The sequence below is a fragment of the Dicentrarchus labrax genome, unplaced genomic scaffold (assembly GCF_905237075.1).
Source record: "Dicentrarchus labrax unplaced genomic scaffold, dlabrax2021, whole genome shotgun sequence".
Taxonomy (NCBI): Eukaryota; Metazoa; Chordata; class Actinopteri; family Moronidae; genus Dicentrarchus; species Dicentrarchus labrax.
In genome coordinates, this window is record NW_026136706.1 from 18,331,797 (window position 1) to 18,354,300 (window position 22,504).

At 41.9% G+C, this 22,504-nt stretch overlaps 1 protein-coding gene across 4 annotated transcripts in view; it reads left to right on the plus strand.

The window, feature by feature from the left end:
• myo16 (myosin XVI) overlaps positions 1 to 15,381 on the plus strand; it is a 100,046-nt gene extending 84,665 nt beyond the window's left edge. For 3 of the 4 annotated variants that reach the window (XM_051403472.1, XM_051403473.1, XM_051403471.1), the window contains exons 31-35: positions 467 to 849; positions 964 to 2,220; positions 4,647 to 4,799; positions 5,534 to 5,619; positions 11,891 to 15,381. In XM_051403472.1, the coding sequence (XP_051259432.1) occupies positions 467 to 849; positions 964 to 2,220; positions 4,647 to 4,799; positions 5,534 to 5,619; positions 11,891 to 12,061 (2,050 nt within the window). In that variant the 3' untranslated portion in view covers positions 12,062 to 15,381. Of the gene's footprint in view, positions 1 to 466; positions 850 to 963; positions 2,221 to 4,646; positions 4,800 to 5,533; positions 5,620 to 6,827; positions 6,935 to 11,890 lie in introns of all 4 variants that reach the window. The other variant, XR_007885207.1, reaches the window with a different exon arrangement.
• Positions 15,382 to 22,504: the final 7,123 nt, after the last annotated feature.

Here is a 22,504-nt window from a genome sequence, read left to right on the forward strand (position 1 = left end):
TTTGCCCAAAGTCGCCTAATTTCTTTTTTTTTTTTTTTAAATGCCCTCCCCCATCACCTACACACATGCTCGACCACCCCCCCCGCCTGCAGTTGTGGAACCAACAGATGGCTCACGCAGATTAGCAAAGGAAATATTAAACTGGATGTTATCAAATTACTGCAAGGAGATTAGATTTAAAGCATAATCTTTTTGGTCTTTATCCTCCAATTGGCCTCCTTAGCTAATATTTGTGGTTTGACAGTTGAAGCAGGCATACGCTGATTTTGAGTTTACTGATGATCTGAATGGTATAATTAAGTCAATCTGGATCAGAAAATTATTGGATGGGAAAAAGTAGTTATAGCTAAAGCTGTTGTGCTTCTGTGAAAAGCATGAATGAAGCGAGGGAGACCATAGAAATGATGAATCTATTTCTTTCTTTCTTCCATTTCTATATGAATTCTGTGATTCTTCCCATTTGTAGGGTTCTGGAGAAAAGTGGGAAAGCCTATGAGGGCCCTGTCAACGGGGGCAATCGAGTTATTCGCCACTTTCGGTCCAGCTCAGTACCAATCCCACTTGCCATGGAGAACATGGTCCTTTCTTCTGCCAGTCAATCCATCAAACCAGCCCTGCAGCAGGTAGCTCATACCAACGAGGATGGGGCAGGCGGGGTTGGTCTTTCCAGTCCTCGGAAGCAACCTCCTCCCAAACCGAAGAGGGACCCCAACACTCGTCTGAGTGCATCTTATGAAGCAGTTAGTGCAGGGCTGATGATGGCGGCCAAAGAGAGCCCCACTCCAGAGGGGTATGGCTCACCAGCTGGAAGCCCTCCTAAATCCCAGCTGTCCCCCACAGACCCTGCAGGTATATCACCTCTACTGGTCTTTAGTACATTTAACAGATGGTGGGTTTTTTGTGCCTCAGTGCTGTTGCCTTGACTCTGTCTGGATTTAATTGCTTCTTTTATCATTTCTTCAGCCTTGTCCAAGCCCCGTCCCCACAGTGATGACTACACAACCATGAGGAAGGTGCCACCCCCCAAACCTAAGCGCAGTCCCAACACTAAGCTGACAGGCTCATATGAGGAGATCAATGCCGTCGCACCCCACATCCACCAGCTGCGCCCTGCTGATGTGAAGCTGGCGTTGCTGTCCCGTGCTGGGGGATTTGGTGGGTTTGGTGGTTTGATGCAGAAAGCAGCTTCTATAGATGCGCCACACGGGGTAGGACTGAGTCTGTACCAGGGCCAAGACGAGGAGGACGTGTACATAGAGATGTTGGGTTCCCAGCCACGTGCTCGGAGCCTCCAAGAGCCCCCTGATAGCCTGGAGCTGGCTGACTCAGAAGCGGTCTACGAGGAGATGAAGTATTTCCCTCACGAAGATGGTGGAACTTCTGCTGCTGTAGTTACCAAGGCAGCCAAACTAGAGGCTCTAGGCTTGGGCCTAGTGGGATTAGGGACATCTCCTCCTCAGAGCGGGGACACCAAACGGATGGCAGCAGGGGTGACCGCTGTCATGGACATTACTAACTCACAGAACACGTTCAACAGCGGAACTCCCAAAACTCCACATGGCAAAGATGGCAGCTGTGACATCCCTGCTCCCTTCCCTAACTTGCTTCCCCACCGTCCACCTCTCCTGGTGTTTCCCCCCTCCCCTGTTACCTGCTCTCCTGCGTCAGATGAGTCACCCCTCACTCCACTAGAGGTAAAGAAGCTGCCTGTGTTTGAGACAAACCTGAACTATGCTACTGGCCCAGATAGCCCCCTGTCCCCACAGTATGCCCGCCAGCGGGCTGACTCCTCCCCTAGCCTCACTGTTCTCATGCCAGAGAAGAAGTCCACACCTCCACTCACCCCTCCACCTCCACCTCCTCCCCCTAATGCCCCACCTCCCCCCTACAGACCTCCTTCACATTTCCCCTTCCCACCTGAGGCAAACTTCTTGGTTCTGACACGAGCAGCATCTGTCACAGGGAGCTCGGACTCCCCCAAAACCTCATCCTCTCAAAGAGCAAGTGGGGAACCACTGGGGAAGCCACCTCCCTACTCCCCAGTGAAGGTGTCTCGTCCTGAGCCACGGAGAGCCCACTCGTGCTCCTCCTCTCCCCTGCTGTTCAACCCAGCCAATGGCAGACCCCTGACCAGTCCCCTGGATGAGCTCAACACTCTGTTCAGCTCTGGACGCAGCCTGTTGAGGAAGTCCACATCTGGCCGCAAAATGAGAGACGGAGGTCTGTCAGTAATCCTCACGCAAACATGCACACCCACATTCAAACACACCAGCAGAGAAAAGCTCACAGCACATATACAGTTTGGAACCTTCCCCCCCCAATCTTTGTTTTTAAATGCGTAAACATTCATGACATCACCTATAGAGAGTGTGAAGCTCAGAGTGTGCGGGCTCTGGCCGTCGCCATCCTCGCAGACCTGACTCCACCAGCTCCTGGCTAATGCACAAATGGGAAAAGACATGTAGCATGGGTCTAGTTTGGGTGAAACCAGCCACCTGTGGCCATGCTTTTAATTATGCATAACTTTAAGCCTTAATATAATTGAAACTGGTGACTTATATAAAAATTCAGCCCTGGCATTTTGTTGTCTGTGTGTGTGTAAGTGTGTGTGTGTCCATTATTTTTTCTATCTATTGCAATGAGTTCATGATCAAAGTCTCAGCCTGCTCAGTGCTACATGATTTATTGGGTACTGGGTGATTACCTTCTGTACAGCAGGAGTAGTGTGGGCTTGTAGGTAAGTAATAACACCCTATTTCTGTGTGTGGGTCTGTGTGCATGAGGGTTTATGTGGAAGGTGAGATACACCAGAAGCCAACAGCCTTTCTCAGAAATTCCCCTTGTCTACATTTAAAACCTCCTTACATTCAGGTGTTGTAGCCAGCCACCCTCTTTGGCCCACTTGAGGCAGCCCATTTGTTACAGTCTCCAGTGCAGTGCCCTTTGGCTACTGCAGCTGCCTTCTAACATGTTACCTAATGAGGTAGCTGGGGTAGCCCACTTAGCATCGCACTGCACTTTAAGTATGAACTAGCTGTGTTGGCGTGCGTTGTAGCACAGTGCACTACATGCAGAGCACATACAGGCTCTGTGACACTGATGCAAAGGTTGACCTTTGCAAAACAAGGTCAGATGTATTTGTTACACATAGTGAATGAAAAGGGAGGGTCCTCAGGTCAGAGGTTTTACACCCATAGATTACTTTGTGGTGCTTTTATCAAAGTGAATTTGCCATCCATGCGGCAGCTTGAAAAAGCGCAGGCATATGAGGGAAGGTAGAAGCTGTGTTGATCCACTGTGTTTTAGTGTATTAGTTGTGGCTGGGTTAATAATGCATGAGCAGTAGAATGATGAGGATGGGAATCAAATATTTAACAGCTCACTCATGTTCTACTGAAGCCAGTGTGACTGCCCAGCAGCAGTAAACAGGACATTCAGAACAGTTAGAGAAATTACCACCAAGTGAAAGTATTAGCTGTTGGTGTCAATAATCAGTCATCTTGCTAAAGGCTCATATTATTGTGGAGCTGCTTGGTTTGTTTCTATAATTGAACGCAAGTTCAAGGGGCAGGAAGCTGAACTCCTTATAAGAGACGGTATGAGAGCAAGTCCACAGGCTGACGCATATGCCTCACGTGACGTCTTGCGCTCGACTCTTCGTCAGCAGCTGGACCTGCGCAGGAAAAGCGCTAGCGTCATGGAAACAGTGTGTGTGAGACAGGAGAACCTGGCACTGAAGTTCACAACCTTGCTGTTATTTTGAGTAGGCAAAGCAATGCGCTCTGCTTAGATCAGAGCGCAGAGGGATGCCGATGGGCTTAACAGGATGGCCTACTTCCGCTCCCTCTTGGCTGTTAAATGACAGAGTGTGATACCTGACGCTGTGGGAGTGGCCAGGGGTTACAGCTGCTATCCCAGACATCTCTGTGAAGAGCAGCTGCCTCTCCTTCCTCTTCCTCCCCTTCTTCATCCTCAGGGAATGAGGAAACCACAGGAATGCCAGGGGAAGAGGGCAGGTGGTCTTGGCAGGCTTCAGGAAATCACTGGCATGAGATGTCATAAGACACCTCATGCCTTAAAACTCAGATTTCCTAAAATTGGATAAAAGTCCAATTGTCCCTCATTATAGTCTTCATTGTGCAAATCCAAATACTCACTGTGACTAATTTCATCACAAGCATGCAACCCTCACATGGACTCCCTTCCTCTTCCTGGCCTTTTGTCTCTCTGACACATATACTACCCCATGGGACCTATAGTAGAGTCTGCTAAATTTATATTTAGCATATCTTGTGACCATGGCGGAGACCACGAGTCACACATTCTCAGTGTGGGACAACAGCTGACAAATTCCCATTCACACTCCCATACACATATGTACCCACATTTGCTTACTCATTCAGTGTGTGTGAGCATGCAGGCCCCAAGGAGCAGCAGCAGGGGCAGAGGCGCATCATGTGGAGTCACCTTCCTAGCAGACAGAGCGGATAAAAGCTAGGAGAAAATATACCGGAAATGATCGCATTATTTTTTTAATTATAAAAATGTAACTGTACTGCTGTACTCCACAAATGCTTTGATTATATTATGCATCTAAATAGTCATCTCACGTCAACTGTGTTTTCCTTTGGCTATGTTCTTCCCAGGATTCAATTCTAATATCAATCTGCCAGGGAGGGAAGAATGTGGCTCTGCCCCCACTTCACCTTCTCTGCAGCTTCAGGACAAGAACGCCAACAACCACTCTCCTCACTCCCCAAGCCCTGCCCCCGTAGAGAACGGCAACCAGATCTCCAACGGTAACATTTACATTGATTAAACATTATTTTCATGTAGGTGGATCACTGCATTGTCCAAGTGGATTGATGCTGAGGGTGAAACAGATGGTGTGGAGTGAAAGAAATGCACACATGAACAGCAGAATAAATGAAAGTCTGTCTAAAGATGAGTGTCATTTTGGTGTGTAGGGTACATCTAGATGAGTAAAGTGTAGAACTAAATGATGGATATCAGGCTACTTATACTTTACAGTTTGCATAAAGACTAGACTACTTATGTAATGAGGCTAACAAAGTGGCTAACGCCACTGACTCAACCTGTGAAGTAATCTGGTAGGCCAGACTTAGCCGTTAACTGTCCTTTTACCTTTTTGCACAAGTCACATAATCACTTACAGTCATCTTGGAGATGCCTGAAATTAAAGCACTGCACAGGCACTGAAGAAGGGGAGGTAGGAAAGATTACATAGACATAATGAAGTGACCTGAGAAATAAGGAAAGGAGACCCCAGATATCATAGTACCCTCATTTCTCAGCTGCAGCCAGAGAGTGATTACAATATAATATTCCTTAAATGCTCAGAGAGATTGACAGCCACAGTATCTTTCTTCATGACAAAAGCAGTTTCAACCCCTCTACCAAATGCTTGCATTTGAAGGTGAGGTGTCCTTCAGTCTGCACCTGTTTGTGTGTGGGTGGACTTCCAGTCAGATGTTTTGCGCTTTGTAATGTGCTTTTGATATTGTGTGTTTAGGGTCGCTGGAGGATGAGAGTCCCAGCAAGTCAAACTCCTCCAGCTCCACCTCTCTGCACAGACACATGGACAGCCATCATACTCAGGTAAACACATAAAGATACATTATAGGAGTTGTTATAAGATGTTTCATACTGATGGCAACAGGTGCCATTTCTTTTTGATGTAATCTTACTTTATAAAGTAGGGTTTCAGAACCTTATGTAACACTCGCACCTTCACTGACTGATCGATCAACTAGTTTAAAACCTGTGACTGGCACCAACATACACATGCTTACACACATACACCCACACTAACAAACACACAATGACAACAGAACTTTATCAGGCCTGTGTTTTGTTTGGGTTTGTTGACATTTTGAGTGGACAGGAAAGTGGCCTCCTTTGAACAACATGTATCACTCATGACATGTGAGCTTTCTCTTGCTCTGTAGACAGGTGTATGGTTACAGGGTTGAATTTAATGCATGCGCACAAGCTCACATACATGCTCTCATGCTGGAGCACACACACACACACACACAGCCTCTGATATATGCAATTGATAAAACTGATGACAAAGAGGAAGAACCTTTTGAAAACTGAGACACACTCCAAACTGATAAACACATGTATTTTAGAAAGCCTTAATAATTTAAAGAGATAAAGATATACAGTAGATCACCTTACCTTTGTATTTTTGCTAGAGTAACCCGTGTCACTGAAGCAGTTCACAAATTCACTTGTGAATGCCTTTCAGTGTCTGCATTTATTGGCAATTCACTCAAAATTAACTTTGTTAAGCGTTCATTACCAGAGAACTTCTGTGTCACTGCATTGTGTATTCCAGGATGCAGCTGTTCCATCCTGGTGCAGTTTCACCACATGGAAACTGATTCAGATTCATCACAGGCTGCAGTAGTCAGTGATGGAGTGTCACTGTCAGTGGTGCATGAAGCAGAAGAGCAAAGCACGTAGTGTCCCATTTTCAGAGACGCTAAGGACACACCATTCATAAGAAACTGCCACTAGAGATGTGACGGTACACTATGTACCCACTTCACAATCCTCAGGTTGACTAAATGTTCAGGGTGAACTCACCTTATCCATTTTTTTAAAGCTTATGTGTGTGTGTCTGTGTGTGTGATAAAATACTGATGTGGCAGCACACCCTGCTTAAGGCTGCCTTCTTACAGCCTTTAAAAAAAGTCTGAAGCACATTCCTGCTGCTGTTCTCTTCCACAAATGACCCCCTTTTACTCTCTCCCTTCATTCTAATGGCTGTTACTCTCACTCCCGCCTTTATCTTCCAGAGGGGTCATCTCAACTTTTCTCCGTTCGGTGCGGGGGCCGCCCTCTAAAACAGCGAGGGGGGGGTCAGGGGGGCTTACTGGAAACCCTGTTCACATGTAGGGATGTGGTGAGTGTATGTCATTCCTCGCTGCTCTCCACCCTTAATAGCAGTGTTTTTCATTGACCCAGTGTGGGGACAGTAATGATCCTTTTGTAAAAAAAAAAAAAAAAAAGCCTCAGAAGTTTTGTCTATATTTAAAGTAATACTCCACCCAAAGTCTATTTTTGAAGTATGCATGACTCTTGTAGACTTGAAAAGACTAAAGAATTTTTAGTTTGTTCCTTTTTGGAGAATGGAGGCTCATCTTGAATCCATTGCAGTTACAATGGATTCCAATAATAACCAGTATATGTGGCAGAAAAATTACAACGTTTTGATCAAAATTCCTGGTAATGTTGATCTAAAGATTCAAATCTTCTGAAAATCTTGAAAACCACTGCTTTTGCAGGACATCATCATTTAGCTTTCCTTGCTCCCATTGTTTACTGTGCTCTTTGTCCTTTAAACACTGGTTTGGAATCAGATTAGCTATCTGCCCTCTCTCCTGTCGGGAGGCAAAAAGTCTGATCCTAGAATCAGTGCTGATGCTGCCGCTTTTATCCTCTTTTTTTTCTCCATCCATCTTTTCTGAAAGGAAACTGCAGCTCTTGAGTTCAGCTAGACTCTCTACATCTGTACACCTGCACATTCTCTTAAAACTAAATATATTCTAAGCACACTGTAATCTTGCCTTCTCATTTGAGACTATCAGCATTGTTTCTTGTTTAGCGAGATAATGGGATGCTAAATTCAGAAGATTTGTAGTCAGTTTAGTTTAATTCAAAATGATACCAGATGTATCTGGTATGGATGATTTATCTGCTGTTCAAGTATTTATGTATTTCAGCTCTGGACAATAACAATAACAATAACTATTCCATTTTTATTTCTGTAACCTTCTGGCAGTACTAAAGGGAGCAAATTTCTCCCATTTCATTTATTTATATTTTCACTTGAGGCAGCAATGTGGTTGTCAGCAACTTACAGGAACAGTTTCAAGGTTGTATGTGACGTAGGAAAAATGCAAGAAATAAGAGTTTTGAAAAATGTTATGCCAAGATTTTGGACAATCCATTTATTGGATATGGATAAAAATGTCAGTACTGTGCATCCCTAAACACAAGATTATATGATCAAAGTAAATGCATTTTATAGTGGACAGTAAGCATCCTCGTTTCCTTTGATGCTGTCCTTGGATTAGCATATGCTAATGATTATGCAAATAAGCCGGCATGCCAACACTGATAGACATGAATTGTACTTGATACTTGAACTTTGAGTATGTTTGTTCATTAAAGAAGAGCTGCAGTTTTTATTGTTGCTTGTTCATCTGCTGGGATTTTATGTTGCTGAATCCATCACATGACCCCCTTTTTTTAAACCTTTCTGAAAATATTTTCCAGATTCTTTGTTGTCTAACTAAAAGGTGTATAACCTTAGAAGTCACTCTACATGTTTATCCTCATGTGATGACAACTAATTACTAATCTCTCTGCAAGAACTGGTCAGTGAAGGTGCGGCTGCTCAATGTTTCCACTGAAACATGGAAAAAGAAACACTTTCATCTTAGTTTCTTATTTTACTAATCGAGTGAGTTGTCTGGAACAGGTTCATTACCATGAGTTCATTCAAGAGATGGGAACAACTCTGCGACCCAGAATGCCTTTCAATTAGTTGCATTCCAGACTGTGTTTATGTAGGATTAGCAGATCTAATGGGATAAATGAAAGGGAAAGGATGAAGGAAGAAGAGGGGGACGGATAACTCAGTTAGGAATGAATGGACTGGCTTGTTTGGTTCCTGTAGTTAGTAGTCAACAGCAGTCTAGACTAATTATATAAAGAATAGACAGAGAGACTGTTTTGCCAGCTAAATTAAACAAACAAATGGTACAGAGATTAATATTCTTTGTTTTTCCCTTCTGACAAGGTCTAGGCAGATATAATGACATTTAACGCAGGAGTGTAACGCAGTGACTGTGCCACATGTTTGTTATTCAGAATAACAACACTTTATTAGTGGCACCATTACATTGTAATGCATTTATATTCTGTGCCAAGGGTGTGTAGGTGATGTACACACCAGCACTGAATGGGATCAGTCAGAAGACATAGGGTTTTGCCCATCTGACATTTATCCGTCTGTGTGTACATGTGCACACAGTATCATGAATAGATAGGTAGGTGTGTGTGTGTGTGTGTGTGTGTGTGTGTGTGTGTGTGTGTGTGTGTGTGTGTGTGTTTGTGTGTGTGTGTGTGTGTGTGTGTGTGTGTTTGTGTGTGTGTGTGTGTTTTATGAGGACAAGCTCAGAGGTTATTATCCCACTTTGTGGCCTTAGGACATCCAGTCTGTGAGAGTTTGGGATGACCACTAGTTATCACACATTACCATATTATTACCATAACATTACCCAATCATTAACATATTGGTTTGGATATTGGCTCCCTCCCCCATACCCTTTGTGAGGGAATACAAGTAAGCAGAGATTGGACACAAAAACAACCCTGTGTTGGGTGGGGTCCTGTTGTTTCAGGTACAAGTGAGACAAAAAATACTGAGGAACAGGTTTTTGAATTCTTATCAACAACAAAACACTACAAATAATCTACCAGGAATGTGTCCTTGTGCGTATTTAATTGGCCAACTTCGCACCTTGCAGAATGACATCGCATTGCATTCCTTAAAAAGTTGATCTCGGCCTTGCATTGTTTTTGCCAGAGCCCTCTGCACTGGAATCCACCCTCTCAACAGAGTGGTCCCTTTCACATGAATGAGGAGGCATCGTTTTTTCATGCAGTTCTCTCTCCCCTGTCCTTTTTTAACATGAAAATTGTGCACAGTGTGAGGTCCACATAGAAATGGCTAAATGACTGAGAGCAAATCCCAGCAGCCAGGTTCCAAAATCCTGCAGAAACAGTACAAGTTGTTAGAGCAGCATATTATTGCTTGTGGTTTTGGAATGAGATGTTTTAAGGATGAGTTAAATACAGAAATACCATTTTACCTCAACGCTGTGCTGACACTAAGTATTAAAATTATTTAGGGAGGAGTTCAAGGCCAAAAACTATGAATCTCTCAAAATGATCTTCCCTAAGAATAATTTGGATTGTCACAATTGTATGTGATGTTCATTGCTGTGTGTGTGTGTGTGTGTGTGTGTGTGTGTGTGTGTGTGTGTGTGTGTGTACAGCCATGCATTGCAGAAGGACACGGTGTTCCTACTTGTCTACTGTTCCAGTAGCTGGTGTTCCTGGCTGGCGCCAGTGCAGAGAATAGCCTGGCAAGGAGGTGTAAATTATGGATTAGGTCGTTGAGTATTGTACTAGGCAAACAGTCTATATGTGTGTATGTGTGCATGTACATATGGACACTCACAGGTGTGTGGTTCTCTAGATATGTGCATATGATCCTGGCTATGTACTGTATGTCAAAGTATGTAATCTATGCAATTAGTATTTATTGGTGTGTGTGTGTATGTGTGACTGTGTGGAATGCATCACTAAATGTACTGTATGCTTGGAAATATGCAGAGAAAATGTTGCAAGTACTGGTGACTTGATTTAGCTCACAGCTTCAACTCAAGATGAGAAACACAAAGGTTAAAGGAAACAACTGTTGCAGGAAACAAATTATGAAAGGAACCGCGATTACAGCATTTTACTTTGTAATTATGTGAATGTTATATTGTAGATTTTTCTCATTGTAAATGCATCCCATGAAAAGACCAAAACCAACAATGACAACAATAACAATCCTGCCTGTCTAGCCAAAGCCTGATACAGCTTATTTCTATTTGCTACAGAGCTCCTTTGTTTTCCAAAAACGATTAAAAAAACACATCAATGAACCACACTGTTGCACTGGGTGACACGTTCCTCCATTATGATGAACATGGCCCCTGTAGTTTACTTTGAGTCAATTCCACATACACAATCCTGGTGCCATAAATTGTTACTTGAGCATCCAGTGTGTATAATTGAAACTACTGCCCAACAAAATCAGTGTTTACTACTAAGAAAAATGTATTTGTGAGTTATTTACATCTTCAGCAGGAGCCGGGGTACCTGGAGCTGAGTCCCATGGCAGGGTAGGGAAGTCAGCAAGCACCTGGGACACAGAATAACACATTTTTACTTTTGGTGTTTTCATGGGATTTGTTGACCTTCTGGGGGGAAAAAGCCAGCTGTATCCTTCAAATCTCATCTCTGAGCATGAGGAAACCCTGTAACAGACAATCAGCTGCCACCATTATAACCGCCAGTTCATAGTCTGGTCTGCATCATCAGGGCTGGGTCCTGTTGCTGGTATTAGCGACTGAGGGAGATTGGAATTCCTGTCTGATTGATTTACTGGGGTATTGACTGGCAGACCACTGACAGTGTGCTCTATACAGAATGAAAACAGAAAAAACAGGAGGTGCTCGTTGCACAAGGGTCCCTACTGTAATTCACAAGATCTGCTGTGAGGTGATGTATGGAGGGTCCAGAGACAGAATATGGAAATGAGTTGCTGTTAACGCTCTCAGTCAGAGTAGGGATTCCCCCCCTACTGCTTCCCTGTGTATCAACTGTCTCATGAGATGGCTCAGTGCCAGCCCCAGATTCATGTCTGTGTTGTTTATTAGAATGATTCATGAGAAAAACTGCCCTACTTTTAAAGGAGAAACCCAGCCCAGTGATCACCGCCTCTTTCAAGATGATGGATCAGACAAAACTGTCCTATTTTTCATGATCTGTGGGCGGTAATCTCGAATAGAGACATGATTAGGATACTTTTGCACTGACAATGAGATATGGTTCATGTTTCTTTTTTCTTTTTATAAAACCATTCGCATTCCCCTCTCCCTACCACCTCCAATCATAGCCTGGCTTTCTGTCATCTACATGTCAACCCATTCAGGATCATCATTCATGTGTAATTTGAAATGTAAACATGCTCTATTCTTTCCTCCACCTCTCCTATCTTCATTCATTTCTGCTCCAGGTGTTCCAGCGGTTACGTCTGTCTAACGGGGACGAGAGTTCCGCCCTTGGGGAGCTTTTGCGATGGAGGCGAGTGCAGTGTGAGGGGCGAGGTGACTGGAAGCACCGTCCGCCTCAGTCCCCACCCCTGCCCCCCACGCTGCTCTGGACAAACAGGAAGGCTTCTCCATGACAGAGGTTGTGTGATGCATTCACATGTATTTGGCTATGAAGCTCCTCCCTCTCTTTCTCTTCAGCCACACTCACACATGCTCTTTTTTTTTCTTTTTTTTTTTATGGACCAAGTAACCTCAGAGCCCAGGGACTAGGTTAAAGCTCCAAGCCCCAAAGCATTAGCCTCGTCCCTGGGCTGAAGGTCCTGCCGCTGCGCCTTTGACCTCGACTGTGAAGGATTCCCCAAATTATATGAAAGAAGCACTCTGTGACACTGACTGCTGTCTGTGAAAAATGAGTGAAACAGAGTACACAGTAGAGGTTCATGGGGAGCAGCTTTTTTGTTTTTTATGATCAACGATTTTATTCAATATAAGAGACAGACAGAAAAATAAAGATGACATTATTATTTATTTTTCAGTTCTTCTGAGATAAAGGTATTAGGTCTATCAATGGGAGGCTGAATTAAAGAGCAGACTAGCAGTGTTTTCATAGTAGTCCGATATGAAATGGTCCCTTTAGTCCATCTGAATCCGAGCCTATCATGTTGTTCTGAGCTCCACCCCAAAACATGGTGCTGATTATACTTGACGTGCTGTCCTGTGACGTTCCCATGAGTGTGTGTGCACCCCCAGAGTCTCAGACCTCCCTGAAGTTTACAAGTCAACCAACGCCTTCGGACACCTCCAGTTTTTTGCATCAGTGTACTGACTTAGACATGGGACCTTTTCAGGTACACAGCTCTCACTTAGCGTCTCACGTTTGGGCTCTAAGTGCTACTGCAGCCCTGGCAACGAGCGACCAGGGGTCAGGGTAACCTCAGTATAATATCCCAAGGTGCACTTCTCTTCCCCATTGTTACCACCAGCCTTTGAGGAACAGAAACCTCTGGCCAAAATGCAAACTACTGCACTAACCTTTACTAGTAAAAGAGGATCCAACAGAAAAACAACCTGCTTTGGTTTAAGATATAAAGGTAAAGCTAAAACAACATAGCTTTAGCTGACAGGTATATAGTTCATGTTGTGAACATGAAACTCTGTGCCAAAGTGACACAACTTGTGAAAGATATGTCTAAACTAACAGTTATTATTATCAGTTATAAAAACTGATGTATACAGTAGTCCCCATATACTCATATGTACAGACTGACATAAATGACCAAATCAAAACTGTTACTGCGGTTCCGTGAGTGATACAATGGACCGTTTCTAAATAGATCAAAAGAAGAGGAAAAAAACAACAGTCTACACTTGAAAAGTAGCGACTTAACTCTCATTGTGTCTCATTGTGTCTCGTCAACATCTGAACAGTTTCATGTGTTCAGTGTTGTTCAGGAAACTGTGCAGAGCTCAGGAACTCATGCACAGATGAACTCTATTCTTGTACAGATTCTTCCACCGTGGGTGTGTCCGCACAGGCGGCCATCACCTTCTTGTGTCCTCCCTTCATCTCTTTTCCCCCCACTTCACCCAAACAAGCAGACCCTCTTTCTGCCTCTTGGTCTTTGACCCTGCCCCCACCTTCCTAATGGATCAAACCGGCTCTACGGGTGTCTCCATGGTAACCACTCTGTAAATACTGACCAGTGTTGTATGTTCTGGCTTTTACTATAGCAGAAAAGCACAGAGATCGAATTGAAAGACGAAGAAGAGATGAGATAATACTGTCTATGATGGTGAAACTGAGATTTAAGAATGTCTTGGGTTAGATGCAATGAGGTAAAGAGAAGAGGTTTATTTTAAAATGTGAATATCTTTTTTTCAGAATGATTGTCTATGGCTATGAAATTCTTTATACTCTATTTAATATTTGGTTTTTTTCCCTCTTGACCCCCGTTGTTCTGTTCCTATGATGCAAGGCAGATGTTTTCATTGTATATGGATGTTTTATTGCACAATATTTATGTGGTGTCGTGTTGACTTCTGTAATGGGCTGGGTGTGTCTCGACAAGCTGTTTGATCTTTGAAGATCAGTCTGAATTGTTAGAGCCGCAAGGTATCAATAGCTCTAATTGATTTCTCATTCCCACTGATCACCCACAATGTGTCTGATTGATTCGGGCTTACGAATTAGCAGCACCATCACAGGATCGATCTCAGCTGCTGTCGGTGCATGGAGGTGCACAAATATTCGAGAGAAATTAGAGGCCACTGATATTCACAACAGAGATGGCAAATCAGCTGAGCTGCATTTTTTGACTGACTGGCTGAATGTATAAATACAGATTTTTCTTTCACTGCCTGTGCACATCAATGAAACCCTGTGTATCTTATTACTGGAACACGCGTCTGTATCTAAACAGTGTACCTGACTGCTTAATGTGATTGTTGTCTTCAGAAGTTATGTATGCGGTCCATTTGTTTTAAAGCAAGTTAATAACGATGCAGCATTTCTTAATAGGTATAGATTTCCTCCATGATTCACGCCTGCTGGGATTGAGGTTGCATGAGTAGTTATTGCATTGAAGAATCATGTCAAACATCTTCATCATAGTATGATTCAGCTCATTCACACAAGGATTTAAACCTATCTGTGATCAAACAAAGTAGAAAGGAACCAAGATCAAGCTAATCAAACCTTGCCAATGCCAATGAAAGAGAATTTATTGCCTCTGTATTGGTCCTTCGTAATTTTTAGTTTTGTGTATTACCATGTTTACCGAAATCATGAAATGAGGAGATTGATTGTTTTTGTTGTCTTTTAAAGCATATCCGTGCTTTTTTACCTTGCATGACCACATGTGGGCCCGGCCCCCTATAACATGCTCATGCTGAAAAGATAAAAATGTCTGTCTGATGTGAAGAACTGCTTCCCACGGCACTGTGAATCACTGCACTGTCCCCTGTCTCTCACCTAAACACTTGTCATACATTTACATCCACCTTTAACAAGACCGTCCCACGCACATATCAACTCCATCATATAGGATCCCTGATGACCTCGCTCAGTCTGTCATAAGCGCTACCAAGCTCTGGCAGCCAGATTACTGCCAGTCATAGTTGTTAGTCAGGAATCTAAAAATCCTCTGCTCTGAGATCAGCTCTCTGGTGCTACAGCCAGTACAGAATGGCCATTTTATTGTCCCCAGTCCATGTATAGTTGTCCAGAGAGACACAATACCTTAGCACCTAAACAGGGGTATCTCACTGCCTTTCATAATGTTGTTTTTTATTGTAGTCTTTCTTTTGTACATGACATACAGTATATTTTAACCTGCATACATATGTGTTTGTGGAAAGAAAAAAGATTGTATGTGATATTTCATAATTATTATCTTCCCAATGTTTTATAAGTACTGTACATGTACAGCAATAAAGCACAATTGTGTCAATGCCAGTCTTTGTGTGTGTGTGTGTGTGTGTGTGTGTGTGTGTGTGTGTGTGTGTGTGTGTGTGTGTGAGCGTGCACACGCATGGGAATAGTGCATGTCAACTTGAGGACTCAGATGTAGTAATAAAAGTGTGGGTCTGTGTGATTGGTGGTGGAAGAATTTCAGATAATTTCATTACTCAGAATGACCCCTATTAGTAACATATGATTATATATCATATAATCCTAGCAGCATTTTAATGATGTAGCTAGCCAAGGTGACATATAAGTGAGTGGTTTAATCAATAGCAATGCATCAGATTATAAAATGATTATAAAATACACATCAAAGTTTATAATGAAGCCTTCTGTGGTTCCAGAGGGAGCTGCTGAAAATCTGACAGCCTGCCTCAAGTGATGACATTTGAGTCGGTGTCAGTTGGAGCTGAAGACATGTTTGAAAATGTAAAAAAATCTTGGGTTGAGGAGTTAAAAAGAAGTGAGCTTACCTCTGTCAGTGGTATGGTTTGCATTGTGTAAGCACCAGGCTGTGACCAAGAAGAATACAAAAAAAACAATATCTCTGATTCTGCTGCATTAACATTGATCCTTTAAAAAAGAAAGTATAATAAGAGTACAATGCACAATAATTGGGAGTATTTTTTAAATCTGAAAAGTAACTAATAACCAAAGTTATCATATAAATATAGTGGATACAAATAAGAAGTTATAAGAAGTGGAGTAGAAGTATAAAGTAGCATAAAATGTAAATACTCAAGTACAAGTACCTCAAAATTGTGCATAAGAACACTACTATAAATAATAAAATAAATATACTTGGTTGCATGACACCACTGGGTTGCACAAAGCACAAAATCCTACAAGTGAAGATTGACGTGTGCAGAGCAAACTGAGTATTGTCATTGACATTAATGTTTTATAACAGTGAGAGGCAGATTAAAATGGTGGAACACACATGCAGCACACATGCTCACTTGTGGTAACTAACCATTGTAGATTGTTTTGCTTTCATCTGTTCAAGTTTTGGATACCTGTTTATTTGATTTTTGCCTCAACCCCAGTACAGCGGAGGTGAATTTAATTTGTGGTGCTCATTCGATACCACTAGCGTAATTTAGGTGAACCAACGCTTTAAGAGGTGTGATTTGTTTGCAAGGCCCAATATAATGCCAACGTGAAGTGACATTTCCCAGGATGAGAGGCAGCCCTTGCAGGTATTTACTAACCTGCAGCGGTTTCTGTTCAGAATCAGGTCAAGACAAGCACAAGTCATAGCTGGAACAGTTCAACAGCATCTTCCCACATTAATAATCTGCTATTGTAATTTAGAGGAATGTTTCCCCCAAGCAGTAGTAACTGGAAGGCTTCACCTCAGAGTGTGGGAGCCTGTGTTTGAAGTTGATGTGTCAGTGTGTGTCACAGTAAACAGCTTCTACCACAGTGTGCTGACTCATACACACCCAGGCGTGTACAGTATTAGCTCTGCGATTAAAAAACAAAAAAACAAAACGTAGGCAGTATAAAACTGAAAGAGAATTTGCTAAATCATCAAGTTAACATGAAGTTTTATAAGGTTCGGGAACAAAGACCACACCCCGAACTCACCTAATTTCCTTTCACCTTTCAAAACATTAATCATTGAAATGGTAACACTGACAAATCAAGGGCACCCAGCAGGAATGATGTATAACATAATTTACTTAAACAAAGGTTGCACACTCTTAAAGAAGTTACTTCATTTACATATAAAATTGGGCTTATCTGACTATAATAACAAAACTGAATGGTTTAAATCATATTTTCGGAAATACTTTTTATGATATGATTCACCTTGCATGCATTCTTACACTTAAACAAAATGTGATAATCTGCCACACAGTTCTGATTATAATCATTTCTATTATTACATTTGTATCTTCTTGTAACTTTGGGTATTCTAGTGTTGCTAAATATGCAGTTAAGAATGGCCTGTTTTCATGCAATAGATACTTTTCCAATTAAAGCTAATGGGCATCTCCGTTGCTCTCATAGCCCGTTCTTATTGTCATTATACTTTTATGGTACATTCAAGGAATTTTAGGTTTAGCTTTGCCAGCTTTTTTTTTCATAAAAGACAATTGCCATGACTGTAAAAAAAAATCTCATATAACATCTACCAGTATATATTACATTTTCTATATTTGCTGATAAGAACAAACATCCAGTTGCTCCAGAAGGCCTGCTCGTGCAGCTCTCCAACCTTATATAAATCCTTGTGATTCATTTCAATATATAGATTTTTAAAGTAGTGAACAATCTGTATTTTTCTTCTACACTGATTATAAGCACTAAAAGAGCTGAACAACTGTGAATATTTATACTGCTGATAAAGCTGACACACATTTTACATTAATTTCATACTAACAGCCACTGACATTGTGTTGCTTGCAGATAGGAAATAATGGTAATGGGAATCAATAAATGAGCCATTGACTTTGCACAGCTCAAGAAGACACCTGGCATATGTATGTGGATATATACTGTACACAGATGAGTGGGGAGCAGTGATGTATTTCTACCATGAGTGAAGTTATGTTTTCACTCCCTTTTTCCTGACTGTGTGTTCGACTTTTATTTTTCTAGATTCTTTAAACTGAAACTAAATGTATCTATCCGTATGAGCCACACCCGCCTCTACGCACAGTTTTTTGAAAACTACATCTCCCAGGGATTCATTGATTTTTCATTCTTCAGATTCAGTGTAAAAAAACTGTTTCCTTTTTGCTGTTTGAGCAAGTCCACAGTTAGAACTGGGGGTCGTTAGTCTAACGTGTTGGCACCTGTGAGGCCTCCCCGAGGCCTATTTAACCCGTGCTGCTTGCAGTCGCTCTGCTACGTCTCAAGTCCTCTAGTTTGCTTTGGTTTGCATTTCCATCCATGCGCTACTTGCACTACTCATACAGCTACATGTTACGTCCTATCCTTATTTCCTTAATAAATAAAAATGCAGTTATTGACATTTAAACTTGAGGTACTTTATTTTTTGTTCTACTTTTTAACATTAAAAATGTTCAAACATGCACACAAGATGCAGCAAGATGATAATGTATAACCACATATATTGTATCCCAGGTCCCAACACGGTAGAGTGTTCTTTCCTTTATTTGTCAGATTTTTGCTGTCATGATCATGTCACAATTTAACTTTTTCAAAATTCATAATTGTAAAAGCAAAATATTCTCAGTATTTAGGTTTTATATATAACATTCATTGTGTGTATTTTGATGTAGAGTTTATATTTAAATGTGTTAACATTTTCTGTAATGAAATACCAAATTAAGAAGACTGCGAAACCTTGGTGAAGGTATATGAGTATTTTTGCCCTTACTTACTACTTACTACTCATCTGTAGTGTGCTACAGTGTAGTGTTAACACAATGACAGTGATAGTGTTCACTTACAAATGTTGACCATCAATCTAAATCCAAACCACCACCACAGGAGTGTTGTTTCCCTATTTATCCCCCCACCAGAAGTGGCATGTATTCTGGGTTGAAAAGGTCTACCATTACACAGAAGGAGGGGGTAAATGGCCAAGGGGTAATTTGGACCAAGCTGCCCCCTGATGCTACACCAATAAGACCTTCAGTCGTCCACTCAGGGCACTGACAGTGGTCACCTTTGCCATATATCTTCAGCTCCTCCTGATCCTCTTTGGTCTCCATCGCTCCCTCAGGGCTACTTCAGGGGGCAGTTTGTACCCAGGTGTGTATTGTGTCTATAAATAGCATTTGTATGTGGTTGGATGGTCAAGAAGATAGCTTTAAGAAGCTGAACAAGATGGTGCAGATGGTGACCGGGCCGACAACCTGACACCTCTCAGTATTATAGCAGCAGAGAACATAAAGCACCATTCCTTGAATTGATCATCATTCAACCCCTACCCTGAACAGCAATTATCCATGTGCTGTAAATGTTAGCATGCCCAGCTAACTATGAAGGCAAAGTAGCATAACATTTTGTCGGGTTACAGATTATCTGTAACCTATTCACATCTGGAATATCAACTATGTGTGATATAGGGCTGTTACTTCTTCAAAAAATGAAGTTCAAACAAATATGAAAAAGCATGTAATCTGGTCATTTGTAAGCTACCTACCCACGTCTAATTGTAAACTATGCTGTAGAATTAACATTATATGCATTTAATTGTGGCATGAAAAGAACACCCATGGTGGGTGGAAGGTGCAGGATAAAGAGCAAAGAAGTCCATGGAGCGTGGAAGTCGGGATTGATGGAACAAACACACAGGTCTTTTACCTAGGCTGTTTGAACCCCATGTATAACCAACATTGACTTGTCAGATAGGTAGAGTAACTTTTCTTAAACCTAACACAGTAGTTTTGTTGCGTATAACCAAACTATGGCCTCAGCAAGCTTTATATTGAAAGTGTAAACAGATTTATTATTGCTAAAATTACACTGCCATGCCTGGGCATTCCATGACACCATGACACCGCCATGATGGACCAGTGTGTCTGTTACATGTCTATTACATACCTTTGCATGATAGCATGTCCCTTAAATGCACATTTAGGACTCTTCTGCAGGATTCTCAGATTAAAACGAGTCTGCCGAGACGTTTGTTTCAAGCAACCCATGGAGTTAATGCCAACATAGCTTGATTTCTTTGATATCTGTTACCAAATGTTATTTTAGCCGGCAAATGCTAGAATTGCTTGACACGGGGAGCAGGACTTAAGCTGCATTTCCTCCCCAGCTCCATGCTTCAATCCCGTCCAGATATTGTCACATCTGGTTCCAAAAAAACAGGATGACTACGGCCATAATGCATATAATGAGGCTTCAAAACAAAACTGGGTGTTGTCAGTGTAGGTTCACATTGACAAAGACACATTTTACATGATTCTTTTGTCTTGGTATTTGGTTGATTATTACAAAAAGCTGCAGGCAGCAAGACAAAAGACTGCTGAAAAAAATAAGAGAATACAAGAAATCCTACATGACCTACGAAAACTCAAAGAACCCAAATCACGCTATTTGAAGTCCTGCCATTCTGAAAAAAAACGGACGGATCCAATCAGTATCTGCATAAAATGTTTTATCATCACATGCTAATGGATCCAACCAGATTGTTATTGTTCCTTGGAAGAAAGGTTGCTCAACAGGGTGGGTGGGGGTGTTGGGAAAGAGGGAACAACTCTGTGCAGCTTGCACAATGAGAAGGAAGAGGCAAAGTATTGATCATATGTGCTCGTTGTCTTCTACAAACCACCTTTACGAACTCACCAGAGACAGACTGACATACAGTACTGTTTGTCCTTGTGTCTATATGTTTGTGTGCTTGACAAAGAGAACAGCAAGAGAGAGAAAGCAGATGAGATATTTCAAATGCCATGAAACACAGGAGTAAACACGAATCCTACCTCTATTGATTATTTGAGCACTGGTTGGAGGGTTTGTGGGTTTATGTTGACTTGTAAACAGTCTGGGGACTGGCTTGCTCCACTATGATCGATGCTGCAAAGAAAAGGCACAGGTTAGAAGGGTTCTTCCCCCTAGCTGGGAGCCATCACTGGCTTTATGATAGGCAAAGGTTTAGGGTTATGCTCGTAACATACTGAAGCTGCAAACGATGGTAGCTCTTTCCCAAGCATTTAAAGGCCACATAATGTCCATCTTTCAACCCCACTTTACTGCCTAACCTAACCTCATGATCCCCTTCCCTCCTCCTTTTTCCCACTCGGCTCTTCCTCTTCCCCCATCCCATTTTCTCTTTCCTCCTTTGACCCCACTGTTGTTCCCCCCTCACCTCATCACCCATTTCTCGCAATGGCACCAACTTACATATACTGCACGCTGAGACTGTGAAAATCAATAACATCATCTCAACACTGTCTCAATTTTCAATTAACGACTTTGAGGTCTGTCTCTCCAGACACATCCATCACATCAGATCAGCCTTCGAAACATCAGATTAGACACAAACTCTCACAAGCAGAGACTCTCACACAGCCGACACCCTATGTGCACAACACCACCCTCAGTAGTGGGAAAGAAAATACTGAAATCATGTTCTTAAAGCAGCAGTTATGAATATTATATGCAAACAATGGATCAAGACTACATGTAAAGGGGCTAGTAGTAACTCTGCAGCTCTGCAGTGTTTTCATGGTTTTGGTTTGGGTTTCAACAGCCTTGTTTCCAGACAGAGCATGCAGAAGAAGCAGATATATTTCTCAGAAGTTTGTGGAGACCGAAACAGAGCTAGAGTGAATACTGGACTCAGATTTTCCAGATGGCCAGAAACGACTCCAAATAAACGGTAATGTTGCTTCGTGCCTGGTGGATGCATAAACGGGCAACTGTTTGTGAACACATTTTTGTCATAAAAATGTTATAAGGTGATATAATATGTCGCAGCTGTGTTTTTAGCTTGCTCCACTGCCTGCAGGTTGCCAAAAACTAAACAAAATAAACAAAAAACAATGCAGCCTTAAGTGAAAGGTGATAATCTAATTGAAATGCTTAAGGAAAAGTCTTTCATTCAAGTGTATTCAAGGAAAAAGCAGCTACAGTAAGTATCAAATGTAATGTTACTGTGGTCATTCTGAAGACTGATCCCTTTAACACAATTGAATTATTATTGTAGTAGATGGTTCAAGTATAGCTATGTACTGTATAAACATCTGGGTAGTAAGCTTTCATGAAGAAAACTTATTTCCCCATTCATGTGATTATTCAGTCTTTTTTTAAATTATATGGTTATTATTACTGTAATTTATGGCAGGAAAAGGACACTGTCCTTTTGTGATCTATTTCCAGGCTTTAAAGGTCCAGTGTGTAACATTTAGGAGAATCTATTGGCAGAAATGGAATATAATATTCATAGCTATATTTTATTAGTTCATCACCTGAAAATAAGAATTGTTGTGTTTTTGTTACCTTAGAATGAACAGTTATGATTCACAGACGCTACAGATGTTGAACCACCATGTTTCTACAGTAGCGGTGTGTGACTTCTGCCGTAAAGTGTTACGCACTTGTTGCGACCCAAAATCAAAAGTGAGCATCAAAATGATTGTTCTGATGATCTAAAGTGAAAGAGTAAACGCCCATAGTCAGCTGA